Raw genomic sequence first — 25273 nt, 5'->3', positions numbered from 1 at the left:
ATAATGAAAATCCTCCTACTCTTATCATTTATTTCAATTGTATGAACTATCCAAACCCAATATTAATTTACGGTTCTCAACAAACAATCACTTAAAGCTATTTTCCATAAAATAATACTTCCTTTAATTGAAGTCAATTTTAAGTTCTAAATGACATAATTAAGCAAAGCCATTAGGTCCGTGGATGATAATTCACACAACAAAATTTTAAATTTGAAAATTAGTTCTTATATTCTTGGTTAGTTGAAGAGTTCTAGTGTTCATACAGATATTAGGGAGCTCAAAGAACATATTGGATTTTGACTTTGGGGAGGAAAAAAAAGAGGGGACAGAGAATTAAATGGGACAGAATCCTGGACCTTGTCTATTTACCTTTGGAATGACATTTGCAAAGAGATGGTCCAACAATCTAATGGAGTCTTGGCCTTTGATGTTAAACTTGCCAAATGGTGATAGGTCAATCACCCCTACTTTTTGCATAACCTGTTTATATTCACAGCCCACAGGCTCAAACCAGTTTGTTCGGCGAAAACTTGGCCTGAAACACAGTATTTAGTATTATAAAACAACAGTTATCCATTGTCCAAAAATTACAGAATATTTTAATAAACTTTACCCAGCTAAAAATGCTTATTGGGTGGGATAGATTCAAATTAAAAAGTTTCTTCTCAGCAAAGGAAATAACCAATAATGTGAGGAGAGAGCCTACAGATTGGGAGAAAATATTTACCACATGCACCTCCAGTAAAGCATTAATCTCTAGGATATATATGAAGAATTCAAAAAACTTAACACCAAAAAAACCAACAACCCAATCAATAAATGAGCTAAGAACTGAATAGACCCTTCACTGAAGAAGAAATAGAATAGATCAACACGTATATGAAAAAGGGTTCAGCATCTCTAGCAATCAGAGAAATGCAAATCAAAACTACACTAAGATTTCATCTCACTCCTGTCAAAATGGCAATCAGCAAGAATACAAATAACAATAAATGTTGGTGAGGATGTGGGGGAAAAGGTACACTCATACATTGCTGATGAGACTGCAAATTGGTGCAACCACTATGGAAAACAGTATGGAGATTCCTCAGAAAACTTGGAATAGAACCACCATTTGACCCAGCTGTCCCACTCCTTGGTTTATACACAAAGGACTTAAAATCAGCATACTATAGTAATGCAGCCATGTCAATGTTTATAGCAGCTCAATTCACAATAGCTAAACTATGGAACCAACCTAGGTGTCCTTCAGTAGATGAATGGATAAAGAAAACGTGGTATACACATTCAATAGAATATTACTCAGCTTTAAAGAAGAATGAAATTATGGCATTTGCCAGTAAATGGGTAGAGTTGGAAAATATCATGTTAAGTGAAATAAGCCAATCCCCCCCCAAAAAAAAACAAATGCCAAATGTTTTCTTTAATATGCGGATGTTAATTCACAATAAGGAGGAGGTGGGCAGGGGCACTAGAGAAGAATAGCATTACCTTGGATTAGGTAGAGGGAAGTGAAGGGAGGGCAGGGGAGGGGATGTGGGGATAGGAAAGATAGTAGAATGAAACAGACATTATTACTTTATGTATATATGAGACTGTATGACCAATATGATTCTACAACATGTACACTCAGAAAAATGAGAAATTATATCCCATCTATGTATGATATATCAAAGTATATAAATGCATTCTACTGTCATGTATAGCTAATTAAAACAAATTTTAAAAAAATTTTTAAAGCCTATTGGGGGTGATGTGAGGTGTGGGATGAAGGAAGAGATACAAACTAAAATTCTATTCTGCAACTCATATGTAAGTGTTAGAATTTGACCTGTTAAAGTTACTTATTGATCCCTTTGTTCGATTTTTGGTCTGGGGTTTTCTTTGGGTTTTGTTTTGTTTTTGGTACTGGAGATTGACCAGGGACACTCTACCACTCAGTCACACCCCCTTCTTGTTTTTGAGACTGGATCTCACTAAATGGCTGAAGCTGACCTCAAACTTTCAATACTCTTGCCTCAGTCTCCCAAGTTGCTGGGATTATAAGCATGTGCCACTGCTCCCAGCTCCTTTGGCTCATTTTATAATGAATGAAATATTAACTAGAAAACAAGACAGAACTCATGGTTTTTCAGCTTTGGAAGAGAGTGTAGAGGTCAATCAGCCTAGGGATTTTGAACCCTGGTTGCACATTACAGCATGCCCAAGGAGCTTTTTAATAATACCAGTGGTTGGGCCTAATTAAATCAGAATATTGGGATGGGGGTGAGACTATCTAGTCCAGTGCTTCTCAAATATTAATGCAAAAACAATCACTTGCACTTGTTAAAATACAGATTCTGATGCTGTAACCCCTGGGTGAGGCCCCATGGTCTACATTCTAATAGGCTCCCAGGCAGTGCCCATGCTGTTAGTTCACTCCTGGAAAAAGCAAGGGTCTGGTCCAACATCTTCATCTTTCAGAGGAAAGGCACAAACTGACTTCTAAGACCTTTGCATTCATTAATGATAGAACTGGGCCTGGAACAAAGGTCTCCCTCCTGACTTGTGAAAGTCCTTTCTATTTTATGAGGTGGACCTCTAACATGGTATTTTAACTTCAGAGCAAAAAGCTAAGTTTGCAAAATTAATTTTCAGTAGTTTAATAATTAAAAGAGTAAAAGAAACTTAGGTCAGATCCAAACCTCACAAAGTCAAGAATAGAGCTAGTATTTATCTGAGTAATTTAGGAAAAAGCAAACCAGTATTTGGTCACCAAATAATCTGAATTGGCTGCCTATGGAGCCCAAATTCATTCATCAGGAGCTAGCAGCCCTCCACTATGCTTTGCACCATTTAGATCCTGGTCTTAACAAAAGACATCAAAACCTGTTTAAATAAGCAAAATAACAGCTCAAAAACAAAGGTAACTTAACTTCTAGACTTGCAATTTGTTTTCCCAAGGTTTATGGGTTCTCATGAGAAAATATATATACATAATTGCTATTAATCCCAAGAACAACAATAGCATATAACACTTCACCTGAGTTTAGAGACCTGTTTTAGTGGCATGCTTTTTTTTTTTTTTAGCTTAACCTGAAATGCTAAGCAAATTGTATTTTTTTTTCCTAATTTATCAACTGTGTATGTAATTTGCATGGTTCAGTGCACACACACTAGAGAGCTGGTGCTTTGAGCTATTTTGTGATAAATAGAAAATCCAAAACCGCAGGTCTTTTTCATTTTGAGGTTATATTCTGTGTGATTTAACAAAGCATTCCAAGGCACTTGGCAAACCTTTAAGGGTCAAAGCCATGTGGGAGTTTGGACAGGGGTGACCAAGGTTGCTCTGAGATTCTGGTAAATGCCAAGTGGATGAGGTTTTGTGAGGTCTGGTTACAGGACTCTCAGAGATATATGGCCCTAGATGTGGGCCAATGTCATATGAGCTAGATTAATACCTTCACTACCAGAAAATAATTAAGTAGGAAGGGCTCATTGGAATGGGGTACAGTGATTGGGATAAGGGGGAATCAGTACTTCACTGCTGTTTCTTACCTCACCTCTGTAGTTATGCCTTGGTCAGACCACAGACAAGCTGTCATTCACCTACCTGTACTGATTGTCCTGGCCTGGTTTGTAGAACCAGTGTGGCTGCTCCCAGCCAGCATGGAACCCCATAGAACACTTAGACTCCAGGGTTTTATAGAGACCACTGACTCGCTGAGTTGGCCTCCCAGCAAAGCGTTCTTCTTTAGGATAACCAACTGAAAAGGGGAAATTGATACTTAAAATAGCTTATAGTCAAAATGATAGAGTATGTTGAAGATATTCAGAAAATGGAAATATAGGACTTAAAACCCAGAAGAGCATGTGTGCACACCCATAAACATACACACACACACACACACACACACGCGCGCGCGCGCGCGCGCGCGCGCGCGCGCGTACAATGCTGGGAGCTGCCACGTAGGAGCTGAGCGCCCCCTAGCTTTGAGCAGTGGAAATGTGGAGACTGGTTTCTGCTGAGCGTGGAAGCAGGTGAGCGAGGCAATGGAAGTCGGCCTTACTCAATGGGAGTGGGCTGCCCCTTGTAACATTACCTCTCTGCCTTATTTGGATGGAATATTCTTTCAAAGAGCCTCCCCCTTAAAAAAAAAAAAAACAAAACAGGGTTCCAAGCATGTTCTCTCTCTCTTTCCAATGGACCCCTAAGGTAGGAGAGCCATCACAGATTTTGAAAAGGTATTTATTTCTGTGTGCTTGAATGTTTTCTTCACAGTTTTCTTAAGTTATTGGTGCAGCCAGCTTTTGGAAACCCAGCATACGTCGCCAGCCCGGTTAGTTGGTGACACACACACACACTTTTATGTTAAATACAAAGCTCTCGTTTATATTGATCATCAAGGGAGTTATGGTTTGGAACTTGAATGTCCCCCCAAAGACTCATGTGTTAAAGGCTTAGTCCCCTGCTGATGGAGCTGTTGGGAAGTGGTGGAACCTTTAGGAAGTAGGACCTGTGGAAGAAGTTAGGTCACTGGGAGTGTGTCCTCAAAGGGCAGATGAATTCCCAGCCTCTTCCTCCTGCACTGTTTGCTTCCTGGAAATCAGGAGGCAAAACAGGTTTCCTCTGCCATCCACTTCCACCATAGGTACTGCCTCACCACAGGCCCCAAAGCAATTGGGTCAAGAAACTATGAACTGAAACCTCTGAAACAATGAACTAAAGTAAACTTCTCTTCCTTATAAGTGATTTTTCTTAGGGATTTTGTCACAGTGACAGAAAATAACATGAAAGGCAAAATAAAAATGTGCTTAAAATTTAAAATCAGGATTGCGTGCCACACATTAGATATATACATTCATCTATATTCTTTTGTTGTGTCTTAGTCCCGGACTACCCCCATGTCATCAAACAGAATAAAGAGCATCTAAAGTCAGAGGTGCTGCAAGTCAGTTCTGTTAACCCTTTGTAAACAACGGTGATTTTGTACTTTACCAATGTTGTTGAATCCATATGATTCTCTGGCCTTGGCTTCAGTGTACTGTGTTGTTGTCCATTTGCCATAGCGATTGGGGTCCAATTCTATCAGGTCAAAAGGAGGTTCTCCATGCAGAATCCAGTCACTCAGATATTTCCCTACCCCACCAGCATGGATTATGCCATATCTTTCAAATACAGAAATAGATACACCTGTTACTAATGCATGTTATTTTCAAATGATAAAACATGTCCAAGTATTTTACAGGCCTCAAGTTTGCAATGCTCTGTGCTATCAGAATATATAAATAACATAATCATTATGCCATCCATTTTTGCCTTAAAAATGAAGAAATGTGTGTTTAGGCTCCAAATAAGATGTGCCTGACTTGAGAGCTAGTTTTTTTTTCAAATAGTTTTAAGAGATGTGCACCTGGAAAATATTTCATAACTCTTAGCAAAAAAAAAAAAAAAAAAATGCTCCCTTTAAGAAAGCAGGGATGCGGGTAAGCAAGGGGGCCAAGAGGCAGATGTGGTTGGTGCCTCAAATGCCCTCTGGAGCTGTGATTATCCTGACTGGGAGGAAATTTTGTGGGAAAAATCTTTGCCTCAATGATCTCTTCAAGGACTCAATTTAGTTCTGACTCCCCTTAGGCAGTGACTTCATACAAGGAACTTGGGCCATTTTCTTGGAGGCACTTACTTGAGGTACCTGTGAGGAAGAGGTAGAAAGGGGCACTGGTCCCTATATTCTGGAACTAAATAGTGGTTCTGTTTTCTATTTCATAAGAAGGTGCTTTAAAACCTAGAACATGATTGTGGCCAAACAGAGTTTTTGGATATCAGAATGGAGGGACCACGGTTTTACGTAGGCCACTTGCAGTGCCACACACAGACTCTTATCTAACTGAGGCCATCACTGTGGCTTTACCTGGGATTAAGTCAAGAGAAGCTTCTGAGAAATTGGGCCAGGAGTCATGGGGAGAGAACCCAGGAAAGGAGCTACATGAGTAGACTTAAGATGCGAGGACCCCAGGCCCCAAAGTATAGTAAGTTCACAAAACCACGAGTCTTAAAGAGTATGGGGAAACTGCAGCCAAGACTGGAAATGCTAACTAACTTCCCCATCACAAGACACCAATTTTACTATTTTGAAAAATGAATGCCTCAAGATTTATAAGGCCATTTCTCAAGGAGAATGAAAAGGCAACAACGTACACTTCTCTGGGCAGCATAGCAGTAGACCCCTCAAAGAGCTGGCAATCATTAAACATTAGTTGAGTAAATGGACAAATAAAACAGGGAAGAAAAATAGAATATTAGAAGCTGTGATATGATAGTAAAGTGGATTTGACATCAATAGTCACCAAATTAATGAGACAAATATTAGAAATGAAACATCAAAGAGGCAATGGAATCATAAATAGGAAGCAACCCGAGGAATATAGAGAATCAAATCGTGTTGAACAAACACAAATTATGGTGAAAATGCATCATATATTTTACATTTGATATTTTGAATTATCTTTGTCATATTGTGTTATAAAAACATCCTTGTAAAATTAGGGCAAATTGACCTATCTGGAGATAACAGCATGAAAAGAGACACGAATAATGGAAATGGCAGGAAATACACAAAGAGAAAGCTTCAGGAAATTCTTGCCTTTGTTTATGCTCATCTTTAAAACAAGTGATTAAACCATTACTTTAAAAAAGCAGTGCTTTAAAACTAAAGTATTTTTATTTCTTGTTCATGAAAAGGAGAAAATAATCCCCCCACCCCTCCTGCATTTTTCTTTTTTTGGCCCCAAATGATGGAACCAGACTTATCTAAAATAAGTGATTCTGCAGTAAATATCAAATTACATGGGACTACTCACCCAAAGCCTATAGCCACCCAGTAGTTTCGGACCCCTTGATGGGGCCCCACCATGGGAAGAATGTCAGGAGAATAGGTAATAGGACCGTTGACAACATTGATGATGTCGGCCGTTTTCAAGACTGGAACCATTTCCATGGCAGCTTCAACATGTTCCATGATTCGGTCTAGATCAGACTCAAAGAGTTCCTTTCCAAAGCCTGGAAATGCACGCCACTGTGGTCAGGATGCCATAGCCACACTGCCAAGTGCTCTAAAGTGCCCTGAGTCTCTGAAACAGCCTACACTTTCAGATGGCCTCTTTGGAAGGTACTTCCTTTTTTTTCTTTTCTTTTTTTTTTTTTGTAAATCTAAACTTGACATTCACTATCCCTATCCACAGATGGATAACCATGATATTACTGAGAACAATAATGCTACTGTTCTTCAAATTTAAAAAAAATCACCTTTTGAATTAATCAATTTCTAAAGTTATGCATATTAAGTTTCCAATATGGATTGAATCCAATCCCCAACAACAATAATTTGGTTTGTCAGGAGAGATCTTTATCCTTCAATTAACCATGAGAGCCTGTTCATCCCCCCAGGGAGGGCAAATGGGAATTTACAAATTCCTGCCAGGACACTGGGAAAGTGAAATGGTGCTCCAGAATCTAGCATAATGGATTTTGGACTCCTTTTAACTTTCCTTTCTGCAGGAGACCTCTGTCCTCCATCCTGTTCCCACATGCATCCATGGGGCTGGAGTTCTCTGAAAAAAGGCAGAGTCTTGGAGGACAGTCATCTTCTTGTCCTAAAAGTCACTGTTATGGAAACAAGGGCCACAGATCAAGTTCCAAGAAGAATGCCTCTGCCAATTCTGGTGATTTTCTGCACAGTATCCAGCCAGCTTCTTGCTCCCCCCAGGGACTGCACACGGGCATTCTCACGGAGGCCTGCAGGCCACCAGGGTTGGTCTAGGACACATGGGCCCTAGTGCTCAAGGGTAGCTAACAATCAGGCTCTCCTTCCAACTGGAATTATTTAAGTAATTATTCAATGTTTATTTGGAGGACAGGCTGCTGGCATGGGTGAAGCCTGAGAGGGAGACTAACAGGGTGGGGGCACGGGGGAACCATTCTCCTCACACCTAAATGTGCAGAGTCCATTCAGCAAAACCAAATCCCTGTGAAGTAAGCTGGCCCAGCTCCTGTGCAAGGTGTTTTACTAATCATTTTCTGTTACGTGGGCCTATTCTTTGAGGAAAAAGTGGGAAGAATTCATTCTCTATCCCAAGTTGCTTATCAAAGCATAATTCTAGAAAGCACAATTTCCTCTATTTGCTTATGTTCCTTGTAATATTTCAGTACCCACAATGATATGTTAGTTCTCTTTATAGATTAAAACCAGAGGTACCTCTTTTGGTGACCCAGTTCTTCACTTGCCTCTGTAAAAATATTACACACACACACCCCACAAATCCTGACACTTCTCCTTTGAAAAACTTAAAACAGAAGCTATAGCACCTCTGTGTTAGCCTGGAGGCTAAAACCTTTTTCATGTCCAGTATGTTGCATGGTAGGGGCCTCAGTTTGCAGTACCAGCCTCTGCTGCTTGCTCTACAGGGTTAGAGACTCCTAGGCCTTCTTTCTTTGTAGGATGGATAGCCTATTTCTGATTCCTGCCATGTATCCAATTGTCAAAGCACAATAGCAGCTCTCTTCAAATCTTGAAACTAAACCAAGTGGATAGCAAATGAAGGAAAAAGGAAAAGAGGCAGGAAGTTGGGGTGGGCAGGTAAAAATTCACCTGGAGCCTTTCAAAGCAGCTTAAGCAGGTTTCTTTAGCTTTCCCACCACCAACTGCATCTTCTCTCTTTTCTCACTTCCTGCTGATTGTTCAAAAGGATAGGAGAGCAGACACCTCAAATTCCTCCAATATCTCCTCCAATGTCCCAGGTATCTGATTGTGCAGTACTATGGCATGTCTTATTTCACAACTGACCCCAGCCATGAAGAGGATGAACCATATGTATCGGACCTGCCCTCATTTTCATTTGCTGAACTCACCTGGAGGGACTCCACTGGTGACCCAAGAGTCCTGGACCTTCATTTTCTCCTGACTTTCATATGGACCAAACAAAAGCCCATCCCTTTCCTGTCGGAGGTAGTAGGATCCTTCCAGATCACGGAGCACAGGGAGTTCTCGTTTCAAAGCTTTCACTTCAGGTATACTCGATGTAACAACATACTGATGTTGAACTGGTATGAGGGGGTGTTCTAGTCCGATCATTTGGCCTACTTCACGAGCCCAAAATCCTTCAGTTAAAAAAAAAAAATCAGCCTCCTTATATCAGAGAATACATTCGGCATTTGTTTTTTTGGGATTGGCTAACTTCACTTAGCATTATCTTCTCTAACTCCAGCCATTTACCTGCAAATGCCATGATTTTGTTCTCTTTTATTGCTGAGTAATATTCCATTGTGTATATATGCCATATTTTTTTATCCATTCATCTATTGAAGGGCATCTAGGTTGGTTCCACAGTTTAGCTATTGTGAATTGTGCTGCTATAAACTTTGATGTGGCTGTGTCCCTGAAGTATGCTGTTTTTAAGTCCTTTGGGTTTAGACCGAGGAGGCTGATTCATAGTGGTAGGGAGGGGAAGCATGGGAGGAATAGATGAACTCTAGATAGGGCAGGGGGTGGGAGGAGAAGGGAGGGGGCATGGGGTTAGAAATGATGGTGGAATGTGCTGATCATTATTAACCAAAGTACATGTATGAGGACACGAATTGGTGTGAATATACTTTGTATACAACCAGAGATATGAAAAATTGTGCTCTATATGTGTAATATGAACTGTAATGCATTCTGCTGTCATATATAAACAAAAAATAAATCAACTGACTTTTAAAAAAAATCATTTAAAAATGTTACTACATACCCTGAGCCAGCCATGGGCTGTGTGTGAGAGCATGCACGTTTGAGTACATGAGGGGACTGGACTGACGTTGCTGCTCTGACTGTGCAACATATTTGTCCTTTTTGCTCCCTCTGCCTATGATCCCCACACAGCCCCTGAGGTGGGTGTGGCTTTCCAAGCTGTCAGTCAAACTGCTGACTGCAAGACATCACCAAGCAACTCCATGAAACCCAAATCCCTTGCCTTATTTGGGTTGAACTTCCTGGAATGTCTTCCCCTAAATAAATAAGAGGGTTTCAGGTGTGCTCTCTCTCTCTCTCTTTTGCCTGCTTCTCTTGCCTCCTTCGTGAAAGCTGAGGTCAAGGAACCCTCACTGGACCCAAAAAAAAGGTATTTTCTGTCTCTATGTGGTTATTTAGTAGCCAGCACAACTCACCTTGGAGTGAATCAGGTGATTCAGTCATGTGTCTCAGCAACTACATATATAAACATAGGATATATGACGCTGATGTGGCATTTATATTAAAAATATTTAGAAGGCTTGGATTCTCATGGCAAAATCTAAAGAATGTCATAACAATCTTTAAAAAATGTTTTCTTGCCATGCTGGGGGTCAAACCCAGGGCCTCACACATGCTAACTGAGTTATACCCACAGCTCCTTACATTTTTTATCATTGTAAAATTGAATGGGGGAAGACAAGACAAGACAATGTTTGGCACTGTCCAGAGTTTTGAAGATATTTATAATGTTAGGAAACTCTAATCCTGAAAAGGCAAAGTTAGACTGCAAACCCCTCCCATAAAATTATTTGAAAGAAAAAAAAAAAAAAAAACAAGCAACCCAGACATATAAAAAGTACAAATATTGATAAGAAAGGTGGTATAACAGACTGATCCTACTCATGGACAGAGATGCTCAGGCCCAGGAAGAGGCCACTGAGTTGATGTGATCAACCTAATAAGAATTAATAGTTCATAATAAAGCCCCGCAAATCAGCTCCTATACCTCCCCAAACCCTACTCTCCAAACTACTGATGGCTAAAATTCCACAAATACAGAATCTCTTGGTTAACTTAAAATCTGAATCTGTATCTATTTGGGGAGAGGTAGAAAACTAACTTTTATCTGTTACTTTAAAAGGTTCTTTTTCATAAGTTTGTAAGACCCTTTCTTATAAAGAGCACATAAGAGTTGAATCCACAGAGAGTTTCGGGTAGTTCAGTGATAGAGCACTTGCCTAGCATGCACCAGGCCCTGGGTTCAACCCTCAATACCACAAAGACAAAAACAACCAATAAGCAAGAGCAAAACAAAAGCAAAACCAAAACCAGGATGGTAAGAGGAGCCACAGCAGAGAGGAGACAGGGCTCCTCAGTAGTGGGGAGTCTCCAAAACAAATGTTTTTTACTTCACATTTTATGCCAAAGACAGGATAATTTGTGACAGAAGGACCCTTGATTCTTTCTCAGGCTGACCCTTCAGGCCATAGATGTGGCACCAATGCCCAGTTAGGGGAGGCATGCCCAAGGTCACGCCAGGAGATCCAATAGTCATCACATCTTACTGGTTTTCTTCCTGCAGAAAGACTTTATTTGAAAAATCAAAGACACCTTCACTTGTATTAAGGTATTTTAGACTCTAAAATTATAAACGTGATTATTACTTGGCAGGAATATGTTGTTGCCTGACCCATCAATGGATTGTTTCTGGGGAGAGGGGTTCTATTTGCTTATTTGTTTCATAAAGATTTTGAATAGCCGTTCAAGTAATTAGAGAATCCTGTTTAAGGGGCTGGGATTGTGGTTCAAGTGGTAGCGCGCTCACCTGGCATGCGCAAGGCACTGGGTTCGATCCTCAGCACCACATAAAAATAAAATAAAGATATTATGTCCACCTAAAAAAAGCTAAAAAATAAATATATAAAAAAGAGAATCCTATTTAAGTTATTGCTTTCGAGGTTATACATCCTAAATTTTTAACCATTTTTATTTCCTCATTTTTTTTTTCAGAAACAGTTCTGAAATCTCTATTAGTTTCAGAGCTAGACACAGAATCATTTCTAAGTCTGTCTGGGAACCCAGGTTATGTTCTTTTATGTGCCAAAGTTTGCTCATACTTCACCATCAAAACATTGCCCTGTACTCTGTCATTTTGCTTTAGCCTAACAGCTAACTTGGTCACCCTTGATTATAACCCTTGAAGTGGTTCCTATTTGTAAACTAGAAATCTGTCTTCTAGGCATGACAGTTATTTGTTGTCTTTAATACTTTAGAGACTTAATTTATTCTTGCTAGTACGAAAATATGAGTTACTAATATCAGGACTTTGCAGGGAAATATAGTAAAACCACAGATTCTAGTTACATATACTAAAGCAGTTTTAAAATATAAAAGATCAAAATATTTATTCTAGCAATTTAAACTACTGTTTTTAATTGAACTACTTTGTTCAATTAAAAACATAAACTGAAGACAATAAATTCTGTCCTATTCTAACATATTTATGAACTTCTGAGACCAGTCTCTTGCTTATTAATGTACTTCATCATTAAAATAAAGTGGAAATGTATGCATAAGTCTCATAGAACTTCATTACTTCAAATCCAGTAGCAATCTCTATGCTATGTTACCCTGCAGTGCTGGTGCCTGTTGGCACTCTCTTCCTCTCTTTGTTGATAAATTAGCCTAAATCTAGCCAAGATTATACTTCAACCAGGTGCTAGATCACCCAGCACCAAGTTCAAAAGGGAATGTTAAGCAAGGAGGACTCCTTCTACCATTATCACTTGAAAAAAAACTGGAAAGTCAACAAAAATGGACATTGAAAATGGCTTCTTTTTTTTTTTTTAGAAAAATACAATGTCTAATAGAAATAGGGTTACAAGGAAGGGTGAAGGTTCCTGAATAAGGTTACTTTTACAAGATGGTTTATACAGTTGCTGGCTTCACTCTTTGAATCAGAGAAACAGGCAAAATTAAGCAATTCTTTTTGGCTGAACACGGGGCTTCATGTTGGTATGATTCAGTCACATTTCTGATTTGCCTTACTAGGAAAATTCTTTTTTTAAAATATGTTTTGGGGTTTTTTTTAGTTATAGTTGGACACAATACTTTTATTTTATTTATTTTTATGTGGTGCTGAGGATTGAACCCTGTGTCTCACACAAACTAGGTGAGCACGCTACTGCTGAGTCACAACCCCAGCCCAGAAAATTCTTAAGTAATCTTACAAAGTTATCTCAGGCTGAATGGGTCAACTGGAAATGAAGTCAAGAGAAACACTCATCACCATGCAGAGAAAGGCTTGCCTCCTAACAGAACATCTGAGCTACACCTGAGGAGAGGGCAGAATAAAGGTAGAATGATGCCTATTTTGAAAGACAAGTTAGACCACTGCATACCAAGAGGTTGAAAGCATCAAAGACTTCCTCAACTGTTCACTCAAGATTATAGTCTACATTCTCTCTAGTGTAAGAATGCCTCTCTAGTAGTGTTTCTGTAAAGATGTTTTGCAAATCATCTGGTGTAGACAGTACAGTTTAAAATACAGCTTCCTAAAACTGGATATCCATATGAAAAAGAATAAAACCGGATCCCTATCTTTCACTCTACCCAAAAGGCAACTCAAAATGATCAAAGACCTAGGAATTAGGCCAGAAACTCTGCAGCTGATAAAAGAAAATGTAGAGTCAACACTCCAATCTATAGATTCAAGCAATGACTTTTTTTTTTTTTTTTTTTTTTGTATCAGGGATTGAACCCAGGGGCCCTTAACCATGAGTCACATCCCAGCCCTTTTTTGTATTTTATTTAGAGACAGGGTCTTGCTGAATTTCTTAGAGTCTTGCTAATTTGCTAAGGCTGGCTTTGAACTTGGAATCCTCCTGCCTCAGCCTCCCCAGTCACTGGGGTTACAGGCATGCGCCACTGCACCTGGCCTGCAACAAAATCTCAGTTGTTTGAAGAAAGCAAAGGCCTTTAGGAGCAAATAATGAAGAGGTGCATCATCACTCCCCACAGGGCCACATTCTAGACATCATTCCAGGGACTTGTAAGCTTTCCCAGGATGGCCGGAGGCAGCCATTCTCAAGGGCCTCCTATCACTGCTTTCTTCTACCCCATTGCCTCTCAGGATTCCTCAGCTGCATAGAAAACTCCATCTGGTCATAGGTCAGATCTCTTTAGAACTCATCCTATCTTCCTCTCCAGAGATTCCTTCTTCCTCACAGTATGTGGTTTAAAAAAATATATATTACAATGGCAATTTATTATGTAAATAAAAGTTTATCCATTTTAGAAAAACAATGGATAAATGTCTTAAATTAAGATCTTCCAAGTTTTTCCTCAAAAGATCCTTTGGGAATGCGTGTCTTCCTGCAGCACTGGGCTAATAAAAATGGTGGGGCTTTGTGCAAGATTGTCTGAAGCTAGTGTAGTCATTGATTAGCAATGTCTGCCTCAGGTGCTGGATATGGGGATCTGAGTATGAAAATGGCCAAATGTTTTCAGGGGCTGAATTCATGCAACCATTAAAAATGTTGCAAACTTACAAAAAAAAAAAAATCCTTTCTACTTGGAAAGAAGTATGAATGATTTCAATGTCTTAGATCTTCCAACAAAATTTACGCTGGATATTGTAGTCAGCTTTTTCACTGCTGTGACTAAAAGATCTGATCAGAATAATTTTAAAGGAGGGAAAGTTTGAGGGCTCATGTTTTTAGAGGTCTTAGTCCATAGAAGACTGGCTCCATTCCTTGGGGGTTGAGGTGAGGCTGAACATCATGGCAGAAGAGGGTGGCACAGTGAAACAGCTCACATGATGATCACAAAGCAGAGAGAGAGAGAGAGAGAGAGAGAGAGAGAGAGAGAGAGAGAGAGAGAGACTGACTCCATGCTCCAGATAAAAAATATATACCATACCCACACCCCCAATGAACCACTTCCTCCAGCCACACCCCACCTGCCTCTATTATCACTCAGTTAATCCCATCAGGGATTGATTCACTGATTAGGTTAAGGCTAAAATCCAATTATTCCTCCTCCAACGTTGCATTGTCTCACACATGAGCATCTGGAAAACACCAGATCTGAACCATGACTCTGGAGGTTCCCAAGGATAGTGGGAGAAAGGAGAATTAGATGGAGATTGAAGGGACAAGTGAGACTCAAAACAAGGCAATTTTTCATAATATTGTTTTTATTTTTTAGACAAGTCCTTTTACTTTACCTTTAATCTCAACCTAAATAAAGTATGCAATTCTTGTTTTTCCAATGGGAGGCAGGAGTTAGGAAGATTCTGAAATATTAATTTAGAATCTTTCCTATTGAAGACATGACTTTCTAGGACCACCAAAATATTTTGTTAAAAAATAGCGTCAATGATAAGTTTAATTTAAAGGAAATAATTAGAAAGGTACATGTTTCCGACATGTCTTCATGGCATATTATTTGATCAGCTCAATAAAGATATTTTCATTTTATAATTTATGCAATTGCTCAGAGAAAGTCAGTTACTCATTCATGCTTATTTTAGGTTTTAATGAACCATGATGAACTACAAGAAAATATATTCTATAAGTCCCAATTAGACTGCACAAGCATTTTCATTAGGATCTGTTTTTGTTTATGAGATAGTTAAAAATAACTTCACATGCAACCAACCTTTTAGCAAGGGTATCAACTCAAGAATCAAAAAACCAGGTCCCACTCCTGGCTCTGACAGAACCAGCCATGTCACTTGGCCAAGTACCTTGACCCTGCTGGACTATGGCCTCTACAAATGGAAAATGAGTAGGTTGCTAGATCATCTCAATATCCCTCCTGGGGTTCACTACTCCATGAGACTAAACTGTAAAAAAAAAAAGCCTAAAAAATTATGAAGTATGTTTCATAATGTTCTGAAAGAAAAAGATGAAGGGTTATTTGGTTTTTGTTTTTGTTTTTGACCAGAACCAAAAGTCATCAGAAATGATGGGAGAGAACAGAAATGATGAAATCTGCCCTAAAAAGTAAATTGAGATCAAGGAGTGTGCTCTGAAATTTGAGCATTAGAATTTGGTTACTAAACAGTAAACATAGAAAGGAAAAAGAAGCACAATTGGGCAAGACATAATCTGGAGCAGAAGAAATGGAGAATGGATAAAAAGACCAACTGTTGATGACTCACAAAGGAAAGAATGATATTCCACACATCACAGGCAGAGTGATGAGGGAGGGCTCTGTGGCTCAGAAACCAATGTGAGAGCACTGTGCTCCACAACAATGATCACGGAATAAACCACTTCTTTATGGCTACATATTTATTTCTTTGCCACTTAAAAACACTAGTTTTTAAAACAAGGTACAGTGCTTACCTGCAGCATTTACGATTCTGTTTGCTCTCAGGGATCCCTGTGGTGTTTCAACATCCCATGTTCCATCTGACCTGGATGTTAGAGAAGTCACCGGTGCAGGGTATTTTAAAAGGGCACCATATTTCCTAGCTCCAGCAGCCAAGGCCATTGTTAGAGAATAAGGATCAATGTGACCATCTCCAGGATTATACAGACCAGCTAAAACCTAAATCAATCATAAAGAAGTCAATATTCAGACAAATAAACTTATATTACTCAGTGCAACTATATCCCACCAGCAAGTGTTCAATAAAACTAGACTTTAAAAGTACATCTTGGCATCAGACCAACCACTCTGTACATCTTTTTCCTAAATTTTGTTTAGACGTAGGTGGGATTTACACTAAAGGTTACATAGGCTATTTGATAGAGGCTTGCCATTGTCTCCAATAATGTTTCTCCTTGTATCCAATAGCAATGGAACCCAAATGTTTATTTGGACATATGGCCACTAAGAACAAAGAGTACAGTTTCCAACTTTCATGGCAGCTATTAACTCCAGCTGATAGCTAAAATTAAGACTAAGTTCTGGTCAATGGAAATGCAAATAAGTCAGGAAAATTTCCAGAAGCCTTTAAAAAAAAAAAAAAAAGACAACCGGCACTTGTCATTCTTTGTCCCTTATTTACCCTTCTATTTGCAATATAGACATGATGGCTGGAGCTTCAGTTGCCATCTTGGAATAGTACCACAAAAGTCATATCCCAGGAATGACAGAGTAATGATCTAGAAGGTGACTGGGTTCTTAAAGTCCTCATGAAAAAAAGCCACCATTCAAGTCTTGGACTATTTACATGAAAGAGAAATAAACTTACATCTTGTTTAAGCATTATTAGTTTGGTTTCTGACATTTGAAGCCAAATCTAGTTCTAACTGACATATCAATTATACTTTATATTTAATCATTTGATGGTGTTATCAATTCACATGTTAAATATATATCTGGTGTTATACTTGATTTAAAATTCAACTACTAATTCTTGCACACCTATTTTGTATTACAGCTTCAGACCAGATATTGTGTGGGAAACAAAAAGGAATAAAAATTAAATAAAATGAGTTGATAGAGTGAACAGAGTGATATATTGTAATTAGGTCTCATCTATTCAACAAAAATCAGAGGCTGGAGTTGTAGCTCAGTGGTAGAGCACTTGCCTTGCACATGTGAGGCACTGGGTTCCATCCTCAACACCACATAAAAATTAATAAGTAAATAAAATAAAGATATTATGTCTATCTACAACTAAAAAAATATTTTTTTAAAAAATATACTTAGCACCAAATATGAACAAGGAGCTTTTGACACATATTTTTCTCCATCTATTGAAATGATTATGTGGATTTTGTTCTTTATTATATTAATACAATATGATTATGTTGATTGACTTTACAGATATTAAACCAACCCTGCATTCCTGGGATAAATTCCATTTGGTCATGCTCTATAATCCTTTCATTATGTTGCTGAATTCGGTTTGCTAGTATTTTGTTGAGTATTTTTGCATCTATATTCATAAGGGAAAACACTCTTTCTTTCTTTCAGTGTTATTACTATTTGAAAGGGATGATTACCCATAGGGAAACACTAAATTCCCTATCAGGTAGATTCTCTCATGAAACTATGGTATAAATCTAGAGCCATCCATACCTGGCACAAAGTCTATAAGAGAAGTACAATCATGAGTGAAGTGATATTTGTGGAATAGCAGAGCATGGGACTTCTTAAGTTGATTTTTTAAAAAAATATATTAATAACTATTTTTCTAGAAGGATCAAATCACGTTATCATTTCCTCTGCAGTTCTCAAATGGAAGGTTTATTATGGAAACCCTCTGAATGGGGGATACAATAATAGGAAAGTATTGAAAATGTTTCCTTAATTACAAGTAGAAGACCAATAAGATTTTTCATTACCTTTTCTTATTTTACCAAGCTTACATAACAGTCCCCCTAGTAACTTTCCCCAAATACAGATTGATCATCTAATTTTGCCATTCAAAATGTATGCACCAAGTATTTCTATTTTTAACTTCTTAAAACACCTTCTTCTAATTTTAATTCAAATCAACAAATGGTGAAAATAACCCTCAGATAAATACCTTATTCATGTTGAGTAAAGGGAACATCTCTTGAATCTTTTCAGGTTCAATAATGTACTGTTCTGTTGCATGCCAGCCGGTCCGTGTCATTTGATATTTAAATTCATCAACCCTTACGGGAGTTGTAGCAATTCGGATGCTACCTGGCTGATGGAATCCTACTGCCTGTGACACAATTCCAATAAATAAGTTTTTCTTTGGCACTCAAACACAATTTCCCAGCACAATGAAAATGCAGGTGTATAAGCAAAGAGATTTAGTATGCAGTGAAAGAGATAATGACATAAAATATTTGTATCTTATGAAAAGACATTTATTCATCTACTATTTTTTAAGTACCGCCTCTCTACCAGGCACTATTCTAAACCCCAGAGATGTTGGGGTGAATGAGAGAGGCAAAGACCCTGCCTAGAGGGAACCGATGGTCTGCAGGAGATTAGACAATTAAATGCACAATACAATAACTTGGGATAACTGCTACTGTACATACCAAAAGAACATTACATGAAAAAGAGAAAGAGAAAGGTTCAGGAAGAATTATAAAGAATCAAAGTATTGCAATGATGAGATTAATTGTTAGTTGAATCAAACATTTATTTAACATATATTGAAGTCCCCCAGTTTGCCAAGCCTCAACAAAGCCCTGAGTTACAGGGATGATAAAAGAAACAATTCTTGTCATAATCTGTAGGGAAAATAACCAGTAAAATTGCAGTTACAATAGGGAGAGATTTGTGTAATAAGAGCAATATGCATAAATGTTCTTAGAATCAAGAGATGCCCCATCCAGTTTGGGAAAGACTGAGGGAATATTGTTCAGCAGAGGAAGCAATAGAAGAGAGAGAGAGAGAGAGAGAGAAAGAAAGAAAACCCAAACAACAACAACAAAACAGTGATTTGAGAGAGCTCAGCACATTCTAGAATTATATGTCATTGGGACTAGCAGAAGCGTATGAACAGAATATGTGGAGAGGCAGGAAGGGGTCAACCCTGATGAAGGTCACACTCCTGAGGCCATGCTAAGCCTTTGGCCCACGTCCTGTAGAATGTGGAAATCCACTTGATGGTTTTCAGCAATGGAGAATTTAAGTGGACTTTAATCTTAAGTCTACAGAAACTCATTTTTTATTTTGAGAGCATGAGTCAATCTGAGAGGGGATAAGAATAAAAGGGAGGGGCTCTGAGTGAAATACTTTTCAAACCATGTGACAATCTGGCACACACTCTTGTCAGATCCTTTGCAGTCCAATTGCTGAGAGGGTCTGATTTTTTAGTTTCTGGATATAGCAACTGGCAAAAGATATTTTTGGAAGCTGCTTTTAATTCTTTCTTCATTTAAAAAACAAAAAAAATGGTTAGTTACATGGATAATACACTTAAGAAATCAATTTTAAAGCAAATTCTCAAGGTTCTTTCCTTGAATTCTCATCCTATTTCTCTACCTTGATCAACACCAACATTGCATGTGTCTTTGATGTCACTGCACACAGCAATACATGATGACACATCAGATCCTTCAGAAATCTATTTCTGAGAGACCTGGCCTACCAGACAATTTTGAGTTAAATGTATTTACCTGCCCAGTTTCTTCTTCCAGTGTCTCATAAAGTTTGATGCTATCATAATGTATCTTCTTCAAGTTTATTCCAGGATGGAAGTAAGTTGTTAAACCTGCCTTAAAAGTAGGAAGGAAAGGAAATACTGAGAAAAAAAAAATAACAGCCTCAAAACGCTGATAGTGTATTTGCTATGCAGTAATTTAATGCTGGTGAGGAATTGAGAAGCACCCATCAGTCCTTGGGAGTGAGAAATTTGAGAGCTTCAGAGCAGAAGGCTCATGAGAGGTTATAAAAAGAAATTTGAACCATATAAGTAAAGTGAGAGCCAGCCAACAGACATATATATGAAGTTCATAAAAGTTACTAAGAAAAAAAGAATCATAAGTGAGATGATTTAGATGGAAAGTTTAGGAACATATGCTGTGATTGGATACCCTTTATCCAAAATGCTTGGAACCAGAGTCATTTTGGATTCTGGATTTAAAAAAAAAAAATTCCATAAAACCTAATGAGCTATCTTGGGGATGGGACCCAAGTCCCTCCAAACAAGAAGTTTGCTTAGGTTTCATATTCACCTTATACATACATATACAATATTTTAAATAATGTTGTGCATAAAACAAAGTTTACATATATTGAACCATCAGAGACCACATATGGAATTTTCCACGATGCTGTCATGTTGCTTGCTCAAAAACTTTTGAATTATGAAGTATTTTGTGTTTCAGAATTTTGGATTTGTATTAGAAAGCATATGGGGGAAGGCATACAACATGGACTCAAGCCAGCAAACCCTGGGTGTGTTCTTGAGGCAGGACTACATCAACCAAGGGTTTTCCCATCTGCCCCTTGAATAGAGCAGCCATCCTGTGACTTTTCCTGAAGTGGCAAAATTCAAGAATTAGAAAATTCCTGGCAATTAGAGTCTGGTGAGTAGGTGAATAGATTTTTGTTGAAGTTTAAACTGTTTGATAAGCACAAAGTTAGCACACCATAATATTTGTTAAATAAATACAGACAAATTACTCTCTGAAAAATATATCTAAATATTAGATGTGCCAAAACCCTTTTATCAACTTTGCCAGATACAATGTGGTATCCAAAGAATTCTAGGCAATTGCATGAAACAAGTTGTCTTAATTAAGTATCTGGGGCCTCATTGTACGGCTAATTTATCTTGCAAAGCTTAGTAGATACAATCTGTTCAAAATCAGATTTATTTAGAAATATTTATAAGGTAAACATTCTATGATAATGGTGGGCATTTGGTTCTTTTGAGTTCAAAAACACCCCCTTTAAAATTTGTCAATCATCCTTTATGGACAAGAACCTTAGGGCTTCTCTCTGTACTTGTTCAAGTACCTGGACATATGGACAGCTATGCTTTAGGCCAAAAAAAAAATCTTAGCCCAGCTTCTAGATCATCCTATAGCACAGTTCCATATGAGAGTAGAGAAAGGAGCTGGGGTTGTGGCTCAATGATAGAGCACTTGTCTAGCATGTGTGAGGCACTGGGTTCGAGCCTCAGCACCACATATACATACATACATACATACATACATACATACATACATAAACAAGCAAGCAAACAAATAAATAAATAAAAGGTACAAGAATACCAAAAAAAAATTTTAAAAATAGTAGAGAAGGGCTTCCTCTACAGTGGAAGTACAAGTCAGGCTCTTTGACTTCATTGTCAAACATCTATCACACAATCCTTAGGATCCTCTAAGCCTTGCACCTGGGTGAAGTCAGACCACCAGAAAGTTCTTCCATCTGCCTACACTGTATAACCCTCTTCTTCCCCATCCCAGAAATTAGGATCTAATGTTCTTTGATCTGAAAGAGTCTCATGAGTTCATTTTTGTTAGACTGTTATTCAAGTCATTTACTTGGTTTAGAGAACACATTCTTCAAAAATTCATGGTCAAGAAAAATTTGGTCTTTTTTATTGAAATAGTATGGATACTTATTTTTATTGAATAATTAATGCTTCCCTCTTTTCTTTGCTATGAGGACAATAAGAAGGAAGGTATGGATGTGATTGTCTTAGACAAAAGATTATCTAACTTTTGTACCCTCTTTTATACATTGGCTTTTGTCTTTTAATCTGTGTTTAAAATTTAGAATTACCCACATCAGTGCTTCTACTACCCTTTAGTTATTTGAATATTCTTGCGTAGCATCTACTACTAATTTAAGCACCAGTCTTGTGAGATTGGATGTAAGGAGTGCATAATGTTTCTGTCTTCTGTGATTTCTACAGACATAGGAAGTGAGAAGTTTGAGGAAGGAGAGAATATTGTTCTTATCCTTCAGGATATTATAGGCTCATTGAGATCGTGAAACTTTCATAATGAAACAATTAAATCAAGGGCACATGATTGAGTGTCATACCACACAGTGAGGGACATAAGAACTACAAGAACTAAGGGAAGAGAAGACATTGGGAAGGTCACAGAGGTCTCCAGGAAAGGGATGCATCTTCTATTTAAAGAAAGAAAATGATAGTAGTTGGCGGAGAAGATAAAGGAGGGAAGATGAAACAGAGGTCATCACTAAGAATTATAACCCTCTGAATAAGTGTAGATTTATGAATCCTTGGTGACTTAAATACATAAATAAGATAGGAAAGCTCTCCCTTATAGTGTACTGATAATAATAAAAGGAATAACGGAATTAGAAAAATCATCAGTGGATGCTAAATAATGGATGCTATGAGGGGTGCTCTCCCTGAATCAGTAGTTCTTCCACTCTTTCAGGAGCCTCTACTGCCTCAAAAGGCCCAGTGACTGTTGACTGTATTCTGAATACAAGCAACAATAAATGTTGGTGAAGATGTGGGGAAAAGGTACACTCATATACTGCTGGTGGGACTGCAAATTGGTGCAACCACTCTGGAAAGCAGATAGAGATTCCCCAGAAAACTTGGAATGGAAGCACCATTTGACCCGGCTATTCCACTCCCCCGGTTTATACCCAAAGGACTTAAGATCAACATACTACAATGACGCAGCCACTTCAGTGTTCATAGCAGCTCAACTCACAACAACTAAAGTATGGAGCCAACCTAGGTGTCCTTCAGCAGATGAATGGATAAAAAAAAAAAAAGTAGTATATATACACAATGGACTATTACTCAGCCTTAAAGAAGAATAAAATGATGGCATTTGCCAGTAAATGGATGGAGCTAAGCAAAATAAGCCAATCTCAAAAAACAAAAGGATAAAAGTTTTCTCTGATATGGGGATGCTAATTCACAATAATGTGGTGGGGGAGGTAGGGAACAATAGAGTTATTTTGGATTAGGCACAGGTGAGTGAAGAGAAGGGAAGGTTACAGGGGTAGGAAGGATAGTAGAATGATTACATGACTGGTGTGATTCTACATCATGTACAACCAGAAGAATGAGAAGTTATACTCCATTGATATAATGTGCCAAGTGCATTTTACTGTAGTATATAACTAATTAGGGGAAAAAAATGTTCATTGCCCACAGGCAGTAAAAATGTGAAAAATAACAATAACAAAAAGCCCAGTGACCGATCTCAACACATCCTACATCCCAGTGGCTCCAAATATTTATTCATATACTTATATTCAATCAAAAAAGTTTTAGCATAACCACTAAAATAAGTAGACTGCTTTATTTAAATACAATATGCAAATATGGATCACTGTATTAACAGGATCAAAAAATAAACAAAAACAACCTGGAATGGGCGAAACATTTTAAATAATTTTATTTATGGTGTAGAAAAAGCTTTTGAACATTAAACTTATTAGTCACATTTCAGCAAGAGCTATGTGATCAATAAACTTCATTATTAAATTGTTATCTACTGGAGTAACATTTGAAATCCAGCAGTGTAATGGCCTGATTCTAGGATTACTTTATTTTGAGGCTGTTTTAGTGGCTGTGACAGCAGAAGCAGATCCCTCTCAGTGGTACACAGACCCAAGTGGGAGCAGCCCTCGTTTGGCTCTGCTCTCTGCATCATGACACCCCTTCTCTGGTCCCAGGCCACACCTGAACAAAAGTCTCTGTTGATATTTGACTATAATCTTTCATGTTCTTTTATCCATCAGTTGTTGTTATAAACTAACTGTAATGTATTACATTTTTAAAATTTCAAATAAATGGGGATAAATCTCATTGAAATTTCTCATTCAGAAAAATTCTGAATGGGTTAAAATGTACCTCTTGCATTGATGAGAGTTTTGTTCTAGGTGGTGTTATTCATTTGGGCCAGGAAAGCTAATGTTTTCCAAACATCCCTTTCAAAATGCTGTCTTCCCAACAGGACTGTGTTCCAAAGGCACTTCTTTCACACTTACTGATGGCATCATTCTTACACCAGAGACAATATCTTCTGTGTTTGTGAGTTGATTTGCAGGGTTGGGATCAAACCCACTCTATCCCTGGGTCATACCCCAGCCCTATTTTTAAAATACATATAACTTCTATGTAGAGGCACTGGGCAGCCTTTTGTATGTTACAAAGGTCAACAAGTTTGGGACGCCTGTCTTTTTGTGAAAGAAAAATTTATCTTTACATTTCAAACTCTTTTAATTATTGCCAGGAGATAACCAACATGCCTCTTAGAAGTAGTACATTCTCAAGTTCATCCCCACTCCCTTTCCTTACAAATTTTATTCTTGAGGCTCTGTTTTTATAAAGCTAAAAATCACAGTGATGATGTCCTATAGCAGCAACTTCCACTGTGTCATGACACACTGAGGACAAAAGAAAGGAGGATGCTCCCACTGTGCAGTGCCAGCCGCCCCCAGTCAACCCTGGAATCACACACAACATGCTGCCTGCCCACATCAGTGCAAGGGCTATTTACAATATTGTGAAGCCTTAATTTCTTTCTTGCATTTGTAGTTTAAAATATTCTAATATCATCTTCCTACACCCCACATGGATCATCTTACCAAGAAGTAGTCTTGGTGAGAGAGTAAAACCTCTGGCTCTCTGGATTTATGATTCCATTTTGAATATTCATTTGGCAAGCTGTGCCTTCCTCCTCCAGCACTTGATCCCCTCACCTTCCAGATGGTTTTCATATTGAGAATATACTGTCTCTCAGTGAGACTGATTTTATTTTTGTAGTCTGCCCCTTTTGCTGGCTTCCCAACCCTCTATATTCTCACATCTGCTCCAAAAATCTCTCTGTGTTAAAAATTCCTGGTGTGTGGGATTTCTTCCTGTTGCTCCTCAGAGGGAGGCCTCTTTGTCTTGCAAAAAGTTCCAGAATCAGCTTTCTAGGACAGCTCTTTTCTTTTTATTTATGCCAAGGGGGCCGAATAACCTGATTTCTTATGCCCCATTCCACCTTGAGCACACACTTGCATGAATCCTCATTTTGTAAACATAACACCTTGCCTTCAAAGCAAGAGAATGCCTTTTCCACTTGCTTTTGTCGCTCCTTGCTTGAGGGGGAATTATTTTACATGGTTAACGTTTAACA

General features: G+C 38.3%; 1 protein-coding gene across 1 annotated transcript in view; it reads right to left on the bottom strand.

The window, feature by feature from the left end:
- Positions 1-25273, bottom strand: part of Dmgdh (dimethylglycine dehydrogenase) — a 60307-nt gene that overhangs the window by 29460 nt on the left and 5574 nt on the right. The window contains exons 3-10 of the mRNA XM_027927830.2: positions 19817-19915; positions 18241-18405; positions 16103-16307; positions 8891-9139; positions 6844-7042; positions 4982-5151; positions 3596-3749; positions 373-538 (exon numbers count right to left, since the gene is read on the bottom strand). Of these exons, the coding sequence (XP_027783631.2) occupies positions 373-538; positions 3596-3749; positions 4982-5151; positions 6844-7042; positions 8891-9139; positions 16103-16307; positions 18241-18405; positions 19817-19915 (1407 nt within the window). The remainder of the gene's footprint in view (positions 1-372; positions 539-3595; positions 3750-4981; positions 5152-6843; positions 7043-8890; positions 9140-16102; positions 16308-18240; positions 18406-19816; positions 19916-25273) is intronic.

This window comes from Marmota flaviventris, chromosome 5, assembly GCF_047511675.1.
Source record: "Marmota flaviventris isolate mMarFla1 chromosome 5, mMarFla1.hap1, whole genome shotgun sequence".
Taxonomy (NCBI): domain Eukaryota; kingdom Metazoa; phylum Chordata; class Mammalia; order Rodentia; family Sciuridae; genus Marmota; species Marmota flaviventris.
Note: the sequence above shows the minus strand (reverse complement) of the source record. Positions and strands in the feature narration are given on the sequence as shown.